At 45.6% G+C, this 19,158-nt stretch overlaps 1 protein-coding gene across 1 annotated transcript in view; it reads left to right on the top strand.

Annotated features, from left to right (window-relative positions):
- The window catches only part of Jhy (junctional cadherin complex regulator), a 37,429-nt gene extending 23,744 nt beyond the window's left edge, over nucleotides 1–13,685 (top strand). Inside the window, exon 4 of the mRNA XM_036191799.1 lies at nucleotides 12,941–13,685. Coding sequence (XP_036047692.1) covers nucleotides 12,941–13,075 — 135 coding nt within the window. The 3' untranslated portion in view covers nucleotides 13,076–13,685. The remainder of the gene's footprint in view (nucleotides 1–12,940) is intronic.
- The last annotated feature ends 5,473 nt before the right edge of the window (nucleotides 13,686–19,158 follow it).

The following is a 19,158-nucleotide window of genomic DNA, read 5'->3' as shown; positions in this document are numbered from 1 at the left end:
GACAGGGTCTCACAACATAGCACTAGCTGGCCTGGAACTCGTACAGATCTGCCTCTCTCTGCCTCTGGAGGACTAGAATTAAAGTCATATGCCACCACACCTGGCTGTGTCTATGGTTTTTGAACCTTACTTAATATAATGTAATGATTCTAATTTTTAAAAAGCTAAATGGGAAAAATAACAACAAATACGGATCAGGGTGGGCTAGGGCAGTGGATCAGTTGATAAAGTGCTTGCCTAGCATGCACAAAACCCTGGCACCATGTTGACCAGCAGTGGTAACACACGCTCGTCATCCTAGCACATGGAAGGTGGAGGCCGAGGGAATATCAGAAGTTCAAGGTCATTGTTAGCTACATAGCAACTGGATGCCAACCTGGGATGTATATGATCCTATTCCAGAAAAGGGGTTGTGGAGTAAGGGTCATTTACAATATCAATTTTGTAATAACCCTGATTAAGTTCTCTCCTTGTAGCTGCATACAGTCAGTCACCAAAGTTGCTTTCTTTTCTTTCTTTTTTCCTTTCTTTCTTTCTTTCTTTCTCTCTCTCTCTTTCTTTCTTCCTTCCTTCCTTCCCTTCTCTCTCTCTTTCTGTTTCTTTCTTTCTTCCTTTCTTTAAAACTTCATTTTTCCCATAGAATTGTTGATTACACATTACCACACTCTCTTCTTCCTTCCTTTCTTTTTGGTTTTTTGAGACAGGGTTTCTCTATTATGAAGCCCTGGCTGTTCTGGAACTCTACCTACAGACCAGACTGGCCTTGAACTCAGAGATCCCCAGATGAGTGTTGGGATTAAAGGCAGGAGCACACCCTTTCATCAAGGACTCAAGCACAAGATGTGTGATCCCAGGAACTGACAGGAAAAGCAGCACACACTAGAGGGCACCTGAGCATCACCATCTGGCCATGCTCTGATGGTGACCGCTGGCTCTTATTCAACTTATTAGCATCTGAGTCAAATTTATGATCTACCATTAAAGGAAATTGTGTTCTGAAATGAACTGCCCTTCTATCTTGATTTCAACAGACTTTGAAGATGAAGGTGAGGTCTAGCCTGAGTTCAGAAGAGCTATAAGTGCCTTATAAGTGTGATTTGGCCCCTTCCTATTAATATCTTGAAAAGAAATTACAGGTATTTTACAATTGTAAATATAGAAGGGTTATTCAATTGTCTGCAGTCCTCAGGATCATGTAAAGCCATCAACAGAAGCCACTGCCCAGATCTGGGGACCAACCATGGGCCAAGCAGTCAACGGGTGTTTACTGAGCACCAACTGTGCCCTAGGTTCTCTCTCTCTGTACGAGGGAAGCAGCAGAAAAAAAGGCATGAAGAGCTCCTGCCTGTCCTGAAGCCTGCTTTCCATCCGTGTGGCAGACAAGACCTGGGTAACATCTCACAGAAAACCGAACAAGCTGTATTTACATTAGAGGCATCACTCGAGCTGAGCCCCAAAGGGATGAAGACAAACAGAAGAGAAATCCAGAAAGAGTGTTGGCTAGCCCTGGCCCTCACACAAGGAAAAGGATGATATAGGGGAGGGAAGAGAAATAAATACTGGTTAGAAAGTCAGAGAATCCTGAATCTAAGCACAGTACTTGCCAGGTGTTTGAACAAGTGGGTCCTTGAAACCTTATCTTGCTTATTTATATATGGAGTCAAGTTCTGGGTTGGAATACTATTTGAATGCTTTATATAAAGTTCTTGATATACGACAGACCAGCAATAATGGGGAGCTATTAGAGCTGGGGAGATGGTTCAGACAGCAAGCACAGGGAGCCAAGTTTGATTCCCAGAACCCCTGTGTGTATGGAGGCAGGGGTTACTGGTCATGGTAGTATATGTTGGGAAGGAGGAGATAGGTCCTTGGGCTCATTGGTCAGCCAGCTGAGTCTAATTGGTGACCCCCAAGCTATTGAGAGACCCTGTCTTTAAAAAAAACTAAAAATGGATAATGCCTGAGAAAAGACACACCCAAGGTTATTCTCTCTACATTCAGACCTGCACGAACATGTGCACAAATGTGGATACGTGCATGCACGTGCACATTTCTTTTCGACATACAAAAAGAAAAGAAACCACTTAGGGGATAGGCCCTTCTAAATGGTCTTCCCCTATCCCAAGTGACAGTGCCCAGAAGTAAGGAGATAGACTCGCATAAAGACACAACAGGACATGCCTGGTGTGCCTGAGTATGACGTGACATCATCGTCCAAGGTGTTGTTCTTCAAACGCCATCTATAAAGGGATCCATTTGAGTCAGAAGTTTTGCCATTGGTCGTGGTGTGACAAAATACCTGAGAGAAACTGAGCTGGGGGAAGAAAGGGTCGTAGGGAACCAAGGTTTCTGTCCATCGTGGTGGGCAGGGTGTGGCAGGGGTGTAGCAGAGGCTAACTTTCTGGTGGCCAGGAAGGCAGTACGCCCTCCCCCCATTTATTCTATCCAGACAACCAGCCTATGGGATCAAGACACCCGTACTCAGGGCAAGTGTGTCAGACTTAGTTGACTCTCTCCTGAATATCCGAAGTCAATTGGACGCCGCCGTGGATTATGGAACTCTTCTGTTTTTATTGCATTTATTTGTTTGTTTATTAGACATATTCATGTCACTGCCTCATGTGGAGGCCAGAGAACAACTTGTGGGGCTTGATTCTCTCCTTCTACCGTGTGGGTCTCAGGAAAAAGAACCCAGGTTGTTGGGCTTGGCCACAAGCACCTTTACCACTGAGGCATCTCACTAGCCTGTGAACCTTGCAATCTTATCAATCTTATACCCACCTAACTTCCTTTAATAATTGCTTTAAATACCTGAGCTTTGGCGTTAAGATAAGGAACTTATGAATAACTTTGGGTCATGTACACCATATTTGATGCTTTGATTTTAAATTATAATTTTGTGTTATAATCCTTTCAACATTTCCCCTCCTCAAATCTGACCTCTCTAGAGGTCTGCTTGGCTACAATTCTGATTATTTCCCTATTATCTTTTTGTTGGTTTGTTTGGGATTTCACTGTATAGACCAGGCTGGCCTCCAATTCAGAGATCCACCTGCCTCTGCCTCCCAAGTGCTGGGATTTAAGGTGGGCATCACTGTTGCTGGCCACTATAATATTGAAGATAAAATTCAGACTCTAGGGGTATGAGAAGCCCTTGCTGACCTGGCCGCTCCTGGCCCTTGGTCTCTTGGTCCCTGGCACACAGAAAGCAATAACTAAATATTTACTGAAGAAATGTAATTTTGTTTTGTTTTGTTTTGACAGGGTTTCTCTGTGTTCCTGGCTGTCCTGGAACTCACTTTATAGACTAGACTGGTCTTGAACTCACAGATCCGCCTGCCTCTGCCTCCCAAGTGCTGGGATTAAAGGCATGCACCACTGCCCTGTGAAGAAATGTAATTTTTAAATACTTTCTCTTTGTCTGAAGTTGGGGAGAAAGGTGGGAAGGGAAAGAGAGAATTAGGTGCCTACCAAGTTAAACAATGTAATTTGGAGACAAAAGGTGTGATTTGGGGCCTCTTATTTTTGCCTTGTTTATTTTTCATTTTGTGTGGTTTTGTGTGTAGGTGCAAGCATGCACATGATGGAGCACATAGTGTGGAGGTCAAAGGGCAACACTGAGGAGTCAATTCTCTCCTACCTGTGGGTTCTGGGAATAGAACTCCGATCATCACGGCGTGGCCGCAAGCACCTGTAACCCATTGAGCCACCCTGCCGGCCTAAACCCGTTTGCCTCTAGAGCCATTTGTTGACTTCGGCAAATCACAAAAGCGTGCTGAGCCTTGTTTTCCTGGTTTAGCGAGGTTACACATATGTGCTTCCTGGGACTGGGGCTGTAGCTCAGTTAGCAGCGTGCTCACTAGAATATACAAAGCGCAGGTTCTGATCCCCCAGTGCTGGATAAACCCAGCGTGGGGTGCACACTTGTCACTCCAGCACTGGGAGACAGAAGCAGTCAAGAGTTCAAGGCCATCCTCACAAACACTGAGATTTCATGTCCAGCCTGGACTACATGAGACTCTGTCTCAAAAGTACCAAGGTTTACTTTTCTTCTGCAGATTCAGGATTGTTGGGATTGAAGTGATATTCTGTATGTGGAAGTTCTGAGTGTCACAGAGGCCTGTGTGATGTATTTATTATTGAATGCCTGGTTTGACTTTAGTTTACTAGTGATGAGGCCACACTCCAGCTATGGCTGGTTCTCCTTCTCCATCACCTTGAATTAGCAGGAGCTTCGAGTTGTCTGTCAGACTTGGTTTTATCTTTAAGTCACAATCATCTCTATAACTGCATTTGGCTAGAAACATGGACGCCTCTCTTACAGAATGTTCCAGTCTAGCTCTGCTTCTGAGATCTGGCTCTGGAGCACTCGCAGAAATAAATTATTCTTCTACCCAGCTGGGACTCCAGGGCAGTTCCTGGATTGACTGATAGATTTTCTGATTTTGTCCTATACCAACACAAGAGCACTTACTTACAACTACGAAACTCCAATTGAACTTTATCGTTTTTCTCGATAGGAGGCATTTCTGAGGCACCCTTCTGATGGGCGGCGCTGCTCAGCACTACACAGTGACACTTCATTAAGTCCATGTGACTGAAGAGGGACCCATACGGAAGAGAACGTCCCTCGTAGCTCGTGCACGCCCTTTTGAAAACTGGAAATTTAACACAATTAATCATGTTTAAGGATCAGTCTCCTCTAAGCGTTCAAAAATGGACCCGCCACTTTGGGTAATTCCGGGCTGTCTTACCCAGGGCATATTGCAACAATAGGAACCCAAGTCAGAAGCCATGTGAATGACATTTTTGTCTTTTGTAGTAAATGACCCGGTCTGCCATGAATCTGTGGTCATGTCAGGCCACTGTCTGTGTGCCGCCTCCTGACCTCTCACGGGATGGGGGAGCGGGGCAGGAGGCAGGTAAACAGCTAGAACTTACTGGAAACTGGTCCACAGACTGAGAATCATGACTCCTGAGCCCCAAATCTGAAACGCCCCCAAGTCCAAAACTTCTGAGCCACCATCAAGGGGCCATGAGTAGAAAATTCTACACTATTCTCTTCCAGTGAGAAGAGCATAAAAGAGGGAAGGAGGGAGGGAGGGAGGGAGGGAAGGAGGGAGGGAAGGAGGGAGGGAGGGAGGGAGGGAGGGAAGGAGGGAGGGAGGGAGGGAGGGAAGGAGGGAGGGAGGGAGGTTGGTTCATTATGTGTATAGGAGGGTGGACAGTAAACATAATACATAGGAACAAGGGAGAGATGCAGTGGAGCAGATATCAAAAGCTCTGTCACGCTGTGGGGAAATCGCAGTTTAAACCAGGTTGTACAACAGTGTCTCTCTGAGGATATGGAGGCCGTGAGAAAACACACCACACAAATATTTGGGGAAGATGATTCATTGGAGAAGGGATAACAATGAGAAGCTGGGGCTGAAGGACCAGTGGCCCTGGGCACAGTAAGCAAGAGTGGGATGGAAGATGAGGCCCTGGTTTCCACCGCCATTGTATTGGCAGTTCAGGGCCTGGATCTGATAGAAACCACAAACATGCCTGGATAATTAAGTAGATTTAACTGCCCATCGATATCCGTGCTGGCCCTTCTCAGACACTACAATCTGATGAGTTCAAGAGCCTTTATTAAATGGTATGGTGTTTGTGTGAACCCTGTGCACATCCTCATGTGTGCTCTCAGACGGCTTTAGCTTCTGCTAACATCTCAGAGTTATGCCAACAGCTGTTACACCGTACTGTTCTGGGAGTGATGAGGTTGGGGTCCGCACATGCTCACTACCGGCGCAGTACTTGTTAGGTTTTGTTTGTTGTTCGGCTTTGGTTTTTTTCTTTGCAGTACTGGGGATTGAACTCAGGTCTTCATGCATGCTAGGAAAGTACTCTACAACTAAGCCATTCCCCAGGCCCTGGCTGAACCCATGGCTATGGAGTCTGTGTAAACAGAGATGATCCTATCCATTCTGATGAAGAAGGGAGAGCTCAGGAACAACAGGGGTTGAATTCATCATCTAGTTGTATTTGTTGAACATCTGTATGCCAGGCACATTCAGAGCCACTAGGAGGTACAAACGCACAGTGCTCTGTTCTGTACAGCACAGCAGTCCTGCACACAGCCCCTCCGTTCTGCCATCACGGAACCTCAGTAAAGAAGGGTGTGCTGACTAGTTTTTATGTCAACTTGACATAAACTAGAAGCATCTGAAAGAATGGGGCCTTGGCTGAGAAAATGCCCCCATACGATCCAGCTGTAGGGCATATTCTTAACGATTGATGGGGGAGGGCCCAGCCCACTGTGGGTGGGATGACCCCTGGACCGATGGTCCTGGGTTCTATAAGAAAGCCGGCTGAGCAAGCCATGGGGAGCAAACCAGTAAGCAGCACCCATCATGGCCTCTGTGTCAGCTCCTGCCTCCAGGATCCTGCCCTGCTTGAATTCCTGCCCTGGCTTTCCTCAAGTGATGGAGTGTTACCTAGAAGTGTAAGCAAAATGAACCCTTTCCTCCCCAAGTTGCCTTTGGCCATGGTATTCATCACAGCAATGACGACCCTGATTAAGACAAAGTGGGAAGAAACACAAGCCACAGGGTGGTGCTTGTTAGGAAAGGAGAAATACAAAGTGTGTCTATGGCTGCTTCCTTTGGGAATCAGGGGAGACTTCATGGAGGAAGTTACATTTGTACCGAGAATGATACTCTAAATAGGATGGCATAGGCCTGTAATCCCAGCTACTCCAGAAACTGAGGCAAGAGGATGGTGAGTTCAAAGCTAGCTTGGCTAACTTCATGAGAACCTGTCTCAAAACAAACAAACAAACAAACAAACAGAAAAACCTTTAAGGATAAGTTTCTAGTTTTTCTAGCATGCAAAAGGCCATAGGTTTAATCTTCAATAAAATAAATAAATATGGATAATGACATGAAGTGTAGTTTCTTAGCAAAGAATGATCTTCACACAGGCCCAGAGACAACTGTCCATGTAAACATCAGTGTTAGGAACACAGAAAGAATCCCAGGATGAAGAAGTGGCTGGCAGCCCAAGGTACAGGCCTTGCATGCTCCTCAAGATTAAAGGCAACAGAAAAGTAAGGAAGTGTTTTTAAGTAGGAGACAATGATCACTTTGGGAATCTTAACAGCTCCAGAATCTTCTACTGAAAAAGAACGTGTGTGTGTGTGTGTGTGTGTGTGTGTGTGTGTGTGTCCACAGGACTCAGCATCAAGTTCGTATTGAGCACACATATTCTCAGGTGTTCTATAGGAATGGAGATAGGCTGGCAACTGAGTCCAAATATTTCTCATGTGTTGTCTCTGACCGATGAAAACACAAAACCCCTTGATAATTTAAGCAACCAGGCTGAGTGTCAGGGAAGCCGCCTCACAGTAGTAGAATCTGAATCAGTCTCTTTTCGGTGGCCGAGGGGACAGCCCAGGGCAAAATGCGCCAGCAATACAATAGGAATGAATGCTTCCTAGCACTCATTAGCCAAATGAACAAAGAAACCCTCGCCACACCCAGTGACTGTGACAAAGTGGGAGTGTAAGTAGCTGATATAGCTGAGCCATGATGAGACATTAAAAAAAAAAAAAAAATCTGAAACAGGGCAGGATGGCTCAGCAGGTAAAGCTGCCCACAGCCAAGCCTGTCTACATGACTTTGATACCCAGGGCCTACAGGTTGTCCTCAAGTTGTTCTCTGACCTCCACGCATGCACCATTGCATGCACATCACACATGCGTGCATGCAGACATACATGCACACACACACACACACACACACACACACACCACACACCACACACACACACACACATTACATATTTACTTAATCTGACACTTTGGCTCATTTAATTTGGCCATGTGGCTAGTTGCCAGTGCATTGCCACTAGGCCTGAGCATAACAAAGCCTTCTCAGCCAATGTGCAGCTCGCCGTGGAAGATAACACACAGACAGTAGACAAGGCAGGATATAAGGGGAAACACGGGCACAGCCTGAGGTGATTACAGCCTAATACGAGCATGTTTATGAAGCGTGTGCGGTATGTAGATCTGCTGTGTCACACAGCTCTGGGTGAAGCCTCGGCTCTGTTTTCTGCAGCACTGTCTGATTCTCTAAGAACCCGGTGTGTTTCTTTGAGAGAGGAACAGCCGCGCAGTCTAGCTCAGCTGTACTCAATCTGAGTTGCTTTCCTCCCTACAAACCCTCACTTCAAAGCAAGGAACATAATGTACAATTTTTTAATGGCTCTAGACCCAGGCACTCAGACTCTCTGCTCTGCGTCTTACCTCAGTGTAAACACCTAATCAAGATTGCCTGCGCTCCGACAATAGCAGCCAAATGCAATTTGAGAACCACAAGCCTTTGAAGTCCTCCGTGCAAAGGCCGGTTTTCTAGTCTGGGATAATGACATGCCATGATTGCTGTCTTTGTTGTATCTTTTCAGTACAGAAGCAATTATAGGCCCCAATTTAACAGAATAGACATTACACAGCTTACGATGCTCAAAATGCAATTTCATTTGATCATTTTCTCGATTTGATTGGTATTAATAGAATGGTTCACAAAAAAAAAAAAAAAAGAAAGAAAGAAAAAGAAAAAATAGCTGGCAGAGGTTGTGTCCCACTCCACTTTCAAAGAGCTAATGTAGAAGTATGTCTTACCTGCCCAGCAAGCTCACTGGGGTGATGCAGCCAAGCTCCACCAGAACAGTGTGCACAGAAACAGTGTGTGTCCTCCGCGCCCGGCAAGGGAACCCACCAAGGCTCTGTCAGTAATATGTAAAGTTTTTGATGGAACAATGTAAGCGTGGCTGTCGATGGGAAATTAACGCCTCGGATGATCAACCCCATTATCTAATGCACATCCTATATTTCTCTTCGCATTTGCAAAAGCTGGAGTCTCTACATCCCACTGGCCAGCTCTCCTGTTCCCTCCAGAAGACATTTTCGGCCCCTTTGAGATTAAGAGAGTATCCTTGCCTGCGCCCTCAGCCTAGTTAGATTTTTTCCCTCTCTCGACCTGCGTTTCTCATTCAGAACAGGGTTGGTTTTTCCTTTAGCCCGCTGTGTTTCTGTGTAGCATCACAGTAATGAGAGCCATACAGTAGTCAGGCATGGACACGCCAGCCCTAGAGTCCCGGTGCTCAGGAGGCTGAGGCAGCAGATGAAAGCCAGCCTGGACTATGACATAGCAAGACTCGTCTCAGTAAATAAATAAATACACAGCACAACACAACACAAACCTTTGAAATGGTGCCAGTAATTGTTGTAAGTCGGGGTGCCTCTGGGAGTGGTTGTGGGGGAGCCCTGATGCAAATTTGGGGAGTGGCTCTTGGCCTTCGTTGAACATTCTAAACTTTAGACGACAGGTGCGCACAGAAAGTACTCTCCCACCAGGCGCCAGCGGCGCACGCCTCTGATCCCAGCACTCGGGAGGCAGAGCCAGGCGGATCTCTGTGAGTTCGAGGCCAGCCTGGTCTATAGAGTGAGATCCAGGACAGGCACCAAAATTACATAGAGAAACCCTGTCTCGAAAACCAAAACAAACAAACAAACAAAAAACAAAACAAACAAACAAACACTTTCCCTTTAAGCCATCTCGCCAGTCTCAGATCAACTTTCAATTATTTGAGCTTCCATATTGCCTACTTCCCTTTCCTGGTGTGCGTGCGTGCGTGCGTGCGTGCGTGCGTGCGTGTGTGTGTGTGTGTGTGTGAGTGTGTGTATGTGTGTGTGTGTGAGTGTGTGTGTGTGTGAGTGTGTGTGTGTGAGTGTGTGTGTGTGTGTGTGAGTGTGTGTGTGAGTGTGTGTGTGTGTGAGTGTGTGTGTGAGTGTGTGCGTGAGTGTGTGCGTGAGTGTGTGTGTGTGAGTGTGTGTGAGTGTGTGTGAGTGAGTGTGTGTGTATGTGTGTGTGGTGTGTGTGTGTGTGGTATGTGTGTGTGTGTGAGTGTGTGTGTGTGTGTGTGTGTGTGTGAGTGTGTGTGTGTGTGAGTGTGTATGTGTGTGTGGTGTGTGTGTGTGTGGTATGTGTGTGTGTGAGTGTGTGGTGTGTGTGAGTGTGTATGTGTGTGTGTGGTATGTGTGTGTGTGAGTGTGTGGTGTGTGTGTGAGTGTGTATGTGTGTGTGTGTGTGTGTGTGGTATGTGTGTGTGTGAGTGTGTGGTGTGTGTGTGTGTGTGTGTGTGGTATGTATGTGTGTGAGTGTGTGTGTGTGTGTGGTATGTATGTGTGTGAGTGTGTGGTGTGTGTGTGAGTGTGTATGTGTGTGTGTGTGTGTGTGGTATGTGTGTGTGTGAGTGTGTGGTGTGCGTGTGCGTGTGTGTGTGTGTGTGTGTGTGTGTGTGTGTGTGTGTAATTTCATGGACTTACTAGGGACAGATAAGGTTATACTCAAGCTAAAAGAAACACAGTGTTCCTTCTTGAGCTACAGATGACATACAGAGTGGAAAAGGTGGAGACTGTCATCATGATCAGATATTTACTTAGCATATAACAGTCAGCAAATACCTCTTAGAGTGAACACTAGACCCCACTGGTGAAGTGAGCAGCAGAGGGAGAATGTGAACTCAAGCCTGTCAGATCCGTTCTCTATGATCCTTTATTCTTGCATGTGATGACCCTGCACTCCACAACCCACCCCCAGAAAATTTAACAGGACAAGTGCAAAGCCCCCAAATGACATTTAAAAATGCATTGCATCCATTCAGAAGGGGAGAGACTTGACATTTTATAGGTGGGGAAGCAGACAGTAGCCACCGGAGCACAACCAGAGCAACAAGTCACAGTCAGAATGGTGAGGAATCTTGAGACAGAAACATTAAAAAAAATGTATAGGAGAGACTTCTGAGTCAGTTGGTACCAGTGTGGATGTGCCATCTGAAAAGTGGGGGTCACTTAATCTGTATTACTCCAAAAAGCAGAGGGATAGACAGTGTGAGAAAACTGTTGCTGTTCCTGTAAGAGATTTCTGACATGGAGGCTACTGGGTGATGGACACTCTGCTCATCATGCATGAAACAGATCGTTTTTCCTCCTCTTTAACCCGTGGAAGACTTTTAGATACTGACGAGCAGAAACAGCCGGTCAGGAGTTGCAGGCAGACTGGATGAGCATCTATTAGAGTTGGCATGGATGTCCCGGAGCTTGAAATGGCTTGTTTCCAGGTTCTCTCACTACATGGTAGTACTTTAAGTCTGCTTTCTGCGGGACATTCTAACAGCTACCTTTCTGTATAGCCCAGAGACATGTTTCTTGATAGAAACAATTAGTCAGTGGAGGGCTGTTATGTTTGCATAGCTGTGATCCAAATACTTGAGAAAACAGATCGGAAAAGACAGATCTGTTTGGGCACAGCTTCAGAGGTTCATTCTGCAGATTATTGGTTTCTGCTGGTCCTGGGCTCATCATCACGTAAGGCAGACTATTATGGCTGCAGCATATGGAGGAAAATGCTGTCTACATTGGGTAATCAGGAAGCAGACTCAGTGTGGCCGTCAAAGGCACACCCCCAGTAGTTTGTGTTCTCCAACTAGGACCTAAAGTACCCACCACCTCCCATCATCTCTTCATCCTCCTGCGTCAGCTTCCCAGGCAGGGAATGACCTGTGTGCACCACTGCACCTGCCTATTAAAAGGGGCCTTGTCAGATGATTTTGCTCAACTGTGTGGGCACGTTTAAAGTAGGCTGGGTTAAGCTGTGAGGTTCAGACAGTTAGGTATATGTCCTTGCTAGAGTTTAGGTTGCTATGTTAAAGCACCATGACCAAAAGCAACATGAGGAGGAAAGGGTTTATCTTACAACTCTGAGGTCCCACTCCATCACTGAGGAAAGTCAGGGCAGGAACTCAAAGCAGGAACCCGGAAGCAGGAACTGAAGCAGAGGCCACAGTGTAATCCTGCTTACCAGCTTGCTCAATTTGCTTTCTTATACAACCCAGGACCATCAGCCCAGTAGTGGCCCTCCCACATCAATCATCAATAATCATCAATCATCAATCAAGAAAATGCCCCACAGGTCAATCTGGTGGGGGCATTTTCTCAGTTGAGGTTCTCTCTTTCCAAAAGAACCTAGCTTGTATGGAGTTGAAAAAAAAAAAGCTAGTCAGCACCGTGAATTAAATGAATTTTTAAAAATTTATGATGGGTTTATCAGGACAAGTTCCCCATTGTAAGTAAAGGGCATGACATCATCCCATTTCTGTTGATGGGATCAATTGATACTTCCAGTATCAGACTGTCCTAAAGGTGAGTCTCCTGACCAGGCATGGAACACTTAAACCAGGAGTACTTGGGCCTCAGAGCACCCATTCTCTCTTCACACCTGCATAAGGGAATACTCTATTTCCATCTTCCTTAAGAGCAATCCAGGTCCCTCTAATGATTTTTACCTCGGATTTTCCCAAAATTCTCAGGTGTTGAAGGTTTGGTCCCCCCACCTGATGGTGCTATCAGGAGATAGCAGAAATTTTAGGAGCTAGGGACTAGTTGGAGCAAGTGGATCCTATGGTTGTGCCCTCGAAGAGTAATCCTAAGACACCAGCCCCTTCCTCCACATCTCCTGCTTCTAGGGTCCTGTAAGGTAAACCAGTTGTGGCATTGTATACTCCCCACCATGATATTCTACCTCACCCCAGGCCCCAAAGAAGCAGGCTAAGTACCGTGGACGGACCTTCCGCAACCACGCGTGGAAATAAATGCTTCCTCCTTGACATGGTTTGTCTTGTATTTTTTTTTTTTATCACACTGATGAAAGGCTGACCAACAGAAGTGCCTGAGAACTGAAACCACGGACCCTTGAAATAAACCAAACATACATCCTGTCTGTGCAGGACCATTCTCCAGAGTCCACAGACTCGACCCCCACGCTGTAGGACTGAAATGAACTCACTTAGGAGTCAGTATGTGCCACTTACTGTGCTCTGTGCTTTGTACTCTTAGATCTCCTACCCCATCAGAGACACTAGCAAGATGGCCGTCCAGAATGACAACGAGGTCGAAAAGGCTTCCGTGGATCCTGAGGATAAATGGCACCAGAGAGCAAAGCAACTCAAGGTCATCTGCTGGATTGTGTGAGGGGTGTGCTTCAAGTGATGCTGCTAGATATAAGTCATGTTTGTCCCTGGGTTCCTGTTACTTAAGGGTCTGTTTTATGCCTAGAATACTTACGTACCATGCTATGCTGAAGACTGCCTTCTGCCAAGGAGTGCCGTAGCTTGCATGCTTGCTCTGCCAGCAACCCTGCCTGCTTCTTAAAAGGTCCCCTGTCCCAGAACACCATCATGTCACACACTCCAAGCACACAGAGACAAAAATCTCTCACCAAAGGAAGGGATGAGGGATGTGCAGGGGGGAAATGGTATGTGGCCTCTGGGAGCCAGTAGCTACCCAGTAGACTCAGGTGACACCATCTCTAAAGCTGATGGAATACCTCAGAGCCTCGCCAAGCCTTGTTTCCAGAACATTCAAGCTTACCAGCTGGTAACTTAGTATGATGGCATCCTTCTTGTCCGTGGACACTCCTAAGTGATTTGGAGGCAGGGGTAATTGTCCCACCATTTCTAGAAGAAATAGGAAAATAATTAGGATCTCATCTTTTCCTGAGTCTGTCCATAGAATTATATGGAGCCATTCTTGGATGTGGTTCCACCCCTGTTTAAGAAAAGAGCATGGTGTCGTGCCTTTAATGCCAGCATTCCGTCACTCAGAGGCGGAGGCAGGCAGATCTCTGTTAGTCTGAGGTCAACCTGGTGCACATGGCAAGTACCACAGAGTGAGACCTTGTTTCAAGGGTGGGGGGAGGGGGAGGCGAGCCTTTTGAAATTGCCATTTAAGGTCACACATGAAGCAACTATAAAGTTAAAAACATTAAAGTCCATCCAAGCATCACAGAAGTTAGGAAAGACAGTCACCCTAAACTCTCTCTTGTCCTCACCAGGTCTCTTGGCTGCTGATAGAATTTGAAATAAGTAAATTAGTGAACAGTCACTCACCTAGAGCTTCCTGAAAGCTGATGTCAGGGAGGCCACATCAAAAAATAGAAAAGGTGGGGACTGAAGTGTCTCCTGCCAGTGGGGTGTGGAGGACAGGATCCAGGACTCCACCTGACAGTCTTGGTGTCATCATGAAGTTTATGTCGGATTCTTAGGCCTACTTAAGATCTTTGCTTCCTGCATAAGCCTTCTCTGTGGACCTTTCCCCAGACCATATTGTCCTACCAAAGTCTGTGCTCTCCCGTGGGTCTTCATGGGTGTCTTAAGTTCCACTTCACTGGTGTGCCCAAATTGAAGTCAGCAGTTGCTCAGAGGCCATGCAGGACAGTGTGTGGAAGTAAGTTCCTGGCCACCAGACCCTTCCAGGTGTCCTAGGATGAAATGAGGTCTTCCCAGATCCAAAACAAAACTACCAACGGTGACAGCACGAGAAGCCACGTGGCTTCACTCATCATGATCAAGTTCCTGCCATCAGCCCCTTCGCCCACCCTCTAAAGAGCTACACGTTTGGGCCGTTCAACACGAGCAGCAGATCTATATTGCTTCTGTTTGTCTGACCTCACTTCTTCCTTGCTGACAATGAGGGACTTAGTTAATACTTCATGCCAGATGTTCCTTAATAATATTAGATAAAATGTGAAACCTAAGCTCACATTTTGTTTATTTTTTAATTAATTAATTTTTTTAAAAGTTTTTTTTGCTTTACATACCAATCCCAGTTCCCCCTCTCTCCCCTTCTCCCACACTCCCCCTCCCCCCATCCCACACCCCCATCCACTCCTCAGAGAGGGTAAGCCCTCCCTTGGGGTGTCAATAAAGCCTAGCATACTAAGTTGAGGCAGGACCAAGCCCCCCCCCACCCCCCCACCCCCCCGTGTCAAGGCTGAGCAAAGTATCCCACCCTAGGGAATGTGTTCCAAAAATTCATTTCATGCTGAAATCCTAGACTTCAGTTGGAGAGAGGGAAGAGGGATCACAGAAGCAAGTGAGATCAAGATCATGATGTGGAAAACCACAGAGACAGCTGACCTAAGCTGATGGGAGCACATGGACTCCAGCTTGTCAGCTGGTGAATGTGCATGGGACCAAACTAGGCCTCTGAATGTGAGTGACAGTTATGTGGCTAGATCTTTTCAGGGAGCCCCTGGCAGTGGGACCAGGACCTATTCCAGGTGCATGAAACGGCCATTTGGAACACATTTTATTTTTAACAAGCACAGAAGATAAACAGAATAGTACAATGGAAAGTTCTCTGGGTCAGTGGTGATATTAGAACCTAGGTGCAACTCCCAGGACCCCAGGGCCCAATCAGGGCAGCTAAAAGCAACAGTGGCTTCTATGTTAGAGGAGATGAGCAGCTGGTTGGAGGAAGAGTGTGCTTTCTGCTTTTTGCTTATGACACCTGAGCCACAAGACAGAAGCAGCCAGACAGCGCCTTTCACAGAGCTCAAGTGATTGGTACAGGGTAGGTGGACACCGGTGACTAAAGTTGACTCTCTCTAACACTCCCATCTCAACTTCGGGCACTGATTTTTCCCAGCACTGACACTCCACATGTGATATGAAAACCTACTGCCATTAAGCCGTTAGTCTGAGTGCATGGAGGGTATTCCAATTGCCAGCGTGGGTAACAAAAGAATCCCAGTGAGAACAGAATGAAATCGCGGATTTCCGCTCTGATGGAGATTAAACAGCCTGAGAATGGCTTTGTATATTAACTTCAGGGAACTCGGGTCTCACCACCTGAAGAGTGACACCTGACGCCTCAATTGTAGGGTAATAAATCTCCAGCCAGCAACAGATCTCCAGTAGGCTGCTTGGGCGGTGAGAAGAATCATATCAAGCCCATAAATGTCTTCCTTTCTGAGGATTGAGATGCCATCTCCAGGCACTTATGTCTAGGTGAATGGAGGGTTTAACTCTTGAGACAATTCAAGTTTGCTAAAATGATGAGTCTTTGGCCTTTGTTGACAAAGCACCCTATGATGAGGGCTGTTGTGATCTGAATCAGCAGCAGCAAAGGTAACAACGTGGCTAGAATTAAGTGGTAACTGGAACTTCAGACATAGGTCCCCAGAAAAGGAATTTCTCCTGGACTTGTTCTTTCCCTTCTTGAAGGGAATAAAGAGAGGAAACTGGGGAAATAGAAGTCAGGTGAGAGCAGAAAGTATCTAGTTAGTCCTTTATTCCCCCAGAGAGCGAAAGGCTGAGCAAGTGCTGTAAAGAAAGCCGTGATTCGTCAGTATAAGGTAGAGCTTATAGGTCATGGCAAAGAGAGGGTGGTTTGACCTTAACTAACATAATGACAGCATGAAAAGAGCCATTGCACTTCAGAAACACACCTGTAAGTTTATAAAATAGCAACTTCCAAGCCAGCAAGATGGCTCAGAAAGCGAAGGTGTTTGCCACCAAGCCTAACGATGTGAGTTCTATCCCCGGGACCCTCACGGTGGAAGGTGAGAACTGACCCCTGCATGTTGTCCTCTGATGCCACAAATGCACTATAGTATGTGTGCAGCTACATGACTATGTGTGCACATGCGCACAAATTAATACATGTAATAAAAAGCTTGGACAATGGGGGGGGGGCACCAGAGAGAAGGATGGACTCGGGGCCATGTATTGAGTCTTTTTGCTCATGCTTTGCCCGTGCAACTTATAGACCACGTGGAAGGGAACATTTTTCTTACCTGGATGCATAAGGAAAGGCGTTTGCTTGTTTGCGATTTTTGTCAGTTTTTCAAGGTCAGAGAGAACTGCCAGTGAAAACTGAAGATTTGTAAGAGCCAATGAGAGCCTGGTCCACCCTCAAATGGCTCAAATGCCTAAGAAAACATGCCACATTTCAAATAGAAGTCATTCTTTATTTAACCAATCTGCTATTACAAGCGATGCTGTGTGTTACTGTTGAACACTTAATAACCTTGTAAATTTAACATCCTAATGTGGTTTTATTAGAAACGGGGACCATGATTATTATTTGGAAACATGCAGAAGCTCCTATTGTCAGCCTTCCAGGTTGTATCAGGGAAGTGAAATAAAACATAAAACCATATCATCATGATGCAATCTTTCTTCCCAACCAACTAAGACAAATCTGAACAAGAAAAGGCATGCTCTGCCCACTTTGGCTGTTTTCACTGGCCTCCAGTGAGCTGCCTAATGGTTGCATTTTTCAATTAACATTGCATAGATATGGGCCATGAAGGGTTCTTTTTTACATGTGTGTCCTGAAAGGGACAAAGACGTTGCAGTTATATAACACATCGATGCACATGGTCATCTTACTGTTTCAATAAGCAGTTAATCATTCTTTCCAAAAGCCTCTTAACCCTGCTCATTTTCCACAAAGTAATGAGTGCTCCATTCCTCGGGAAATACTCTTAAATGGCTGCACAGTACAATATAGTTACACAGTGTATCCATTGTCCCAGGAGTACATTTTGTTGTTACTGGACTGAGAAAAGCAAGGAGATGATTCTGAGATTGAAATCCCTGTCCCCAGATGTTTGATTGCCTAAGTGCAGGCTATATTAAGCAACAGAAAGCAAAACAACCCTTGTGGTTTCACGGACGCCCGATCACCGCCCGGGCTCGTTCATAATCCTCCGAATAAGATCTAATTTGTTTCATCTGGCAAAGAGGTCATTTCCAGCCACTGACCTGTGCAAGTACGCAAAGCTGAAGGTCTAAACTGTGCCTCACGTTGAACTTGGACTTGCTGGGCACAGGCAGACCTCTGGTGTCCTCTGCGTGGGGTTTTCTAAATACTGAGTTAACATAGGGCTGCACCTGTTGACGTAGATGTATACTCTTCCTCTGTGCATCTCTTTGGAAGTAAAGCTTCACTTTCTCCCATTCCCAATCTGGTGGCACCTTCCCAAATGGTTTGCCAGTCAGAAACCTAGCACAGAGGCTGTTTGAAGCTTTCAAGCTCTTTCTGGGCTCACAATTTAACATTTCCTCGGCTGCTCACCATCTAATCGCCTGCAATTAGGAAAGAGCTCTCTGTACTCTTTCCTTTTCAACCCATTCCCACTTTCCTAGAAATTTCAACTCCCATTAAAACAAAAAAGAATTATTTGAAAATTTATGAAGAGTACTCATCTTTTAATTTTGCCTTAACTATAATATCTTTTTTAGAATTACCAAGAACATTTGTCTCAATATGAAGATACAAAATCAGGCAATGTCCCAAGAGGTCACTCTTCCAATGCAGCCAATGGGCCACAACCTTCCAGAAGAACAGGCAAGGCCAGGGTTTGGAAACAGAAGAAACACCAGAATGGCCTGAAGTCTCTTGGAACCAAAGAGCTTCTTTTCAGTCAAAAAAGCCAGAATTACCCTGTCCAACAAGCACAAAACCAAAGGCAGCCTATGGATGCCTCAGCAAAGCATGGGATGGCCACATATATGAACTCTTCTAACACTGACTTACAGGACCCCAGAACACTCACCCACAATCCCAAAGTCACCTCTGACATATTCGTTCCACCCAAGCAGGCTTTCGACAGAGTATTGTATAAAAACTCTGTCTTGGGGTTGAATCCTACTAAAAAAAGAGGGCACAGACATGAAGAAAGAAAAAGCCCTTTGTATAAGCAGCAGCCCATCTACATGCTTTCTGATATGGATCTGCAAGACATAAATGAACTTTCTCACAGACACGTGTCCCTGAGCCAGAAAGACCCTCAGTCTGGTTATGACATGAACACACACAGGTCAACAAAGATCAAGAAGTCATCCAAACAACCGCAGGCAGAGACAAAATACAAAAACATAGAGATGCTATGGTGAGAACTCTCTCTTTTTTTTAATTTCAAAAAATTTACTTTCTTAATGTGAATATGCATGTGGTTTTCTGAGTGTGTGTGTGTGTGTGCATAATATTTCATATATATTTGCTTATAGGCATCCGTGTAAGCAAAACATCCAGACACATAAAAGTGGTGGGTGTGGTGGCGCATGACCTTAATTCTAGCACTCAAGAAGCAGAGGTAGGCATATCTCTATGAGTTCAAGTCCAGTTTGGTCTACGTAGCAGGTTCCAGGCCAGTAAAAGCTACATAGTAAGACTTGTCATAAAATAAATTAAAAAAAAAAAAACTTAAACTTAAAAGATATAGTAGCTATCTCTGGTAAGAGAAATCAAGGTTATTTTTCATT

The sequence above is a fragment of the Onychomys torridus genome, chromosome 7 (genome assembly GCF_903995425.1).
Source record: "Onychomys torridus chromosome 7, mOncTor1.1, whole genome shotgun sequence".
NCBI classification, from domain to species: Eukaryota; Metazoa; Chordata; class Mammalia; order Rodentia; family Cricetidae; genus Onychomys; species Onychomys torridus.
Note: the sequence above shows the minus strand (reverse complement) of the source record. Positions and strands in the feature narration are given on the sequence as shown.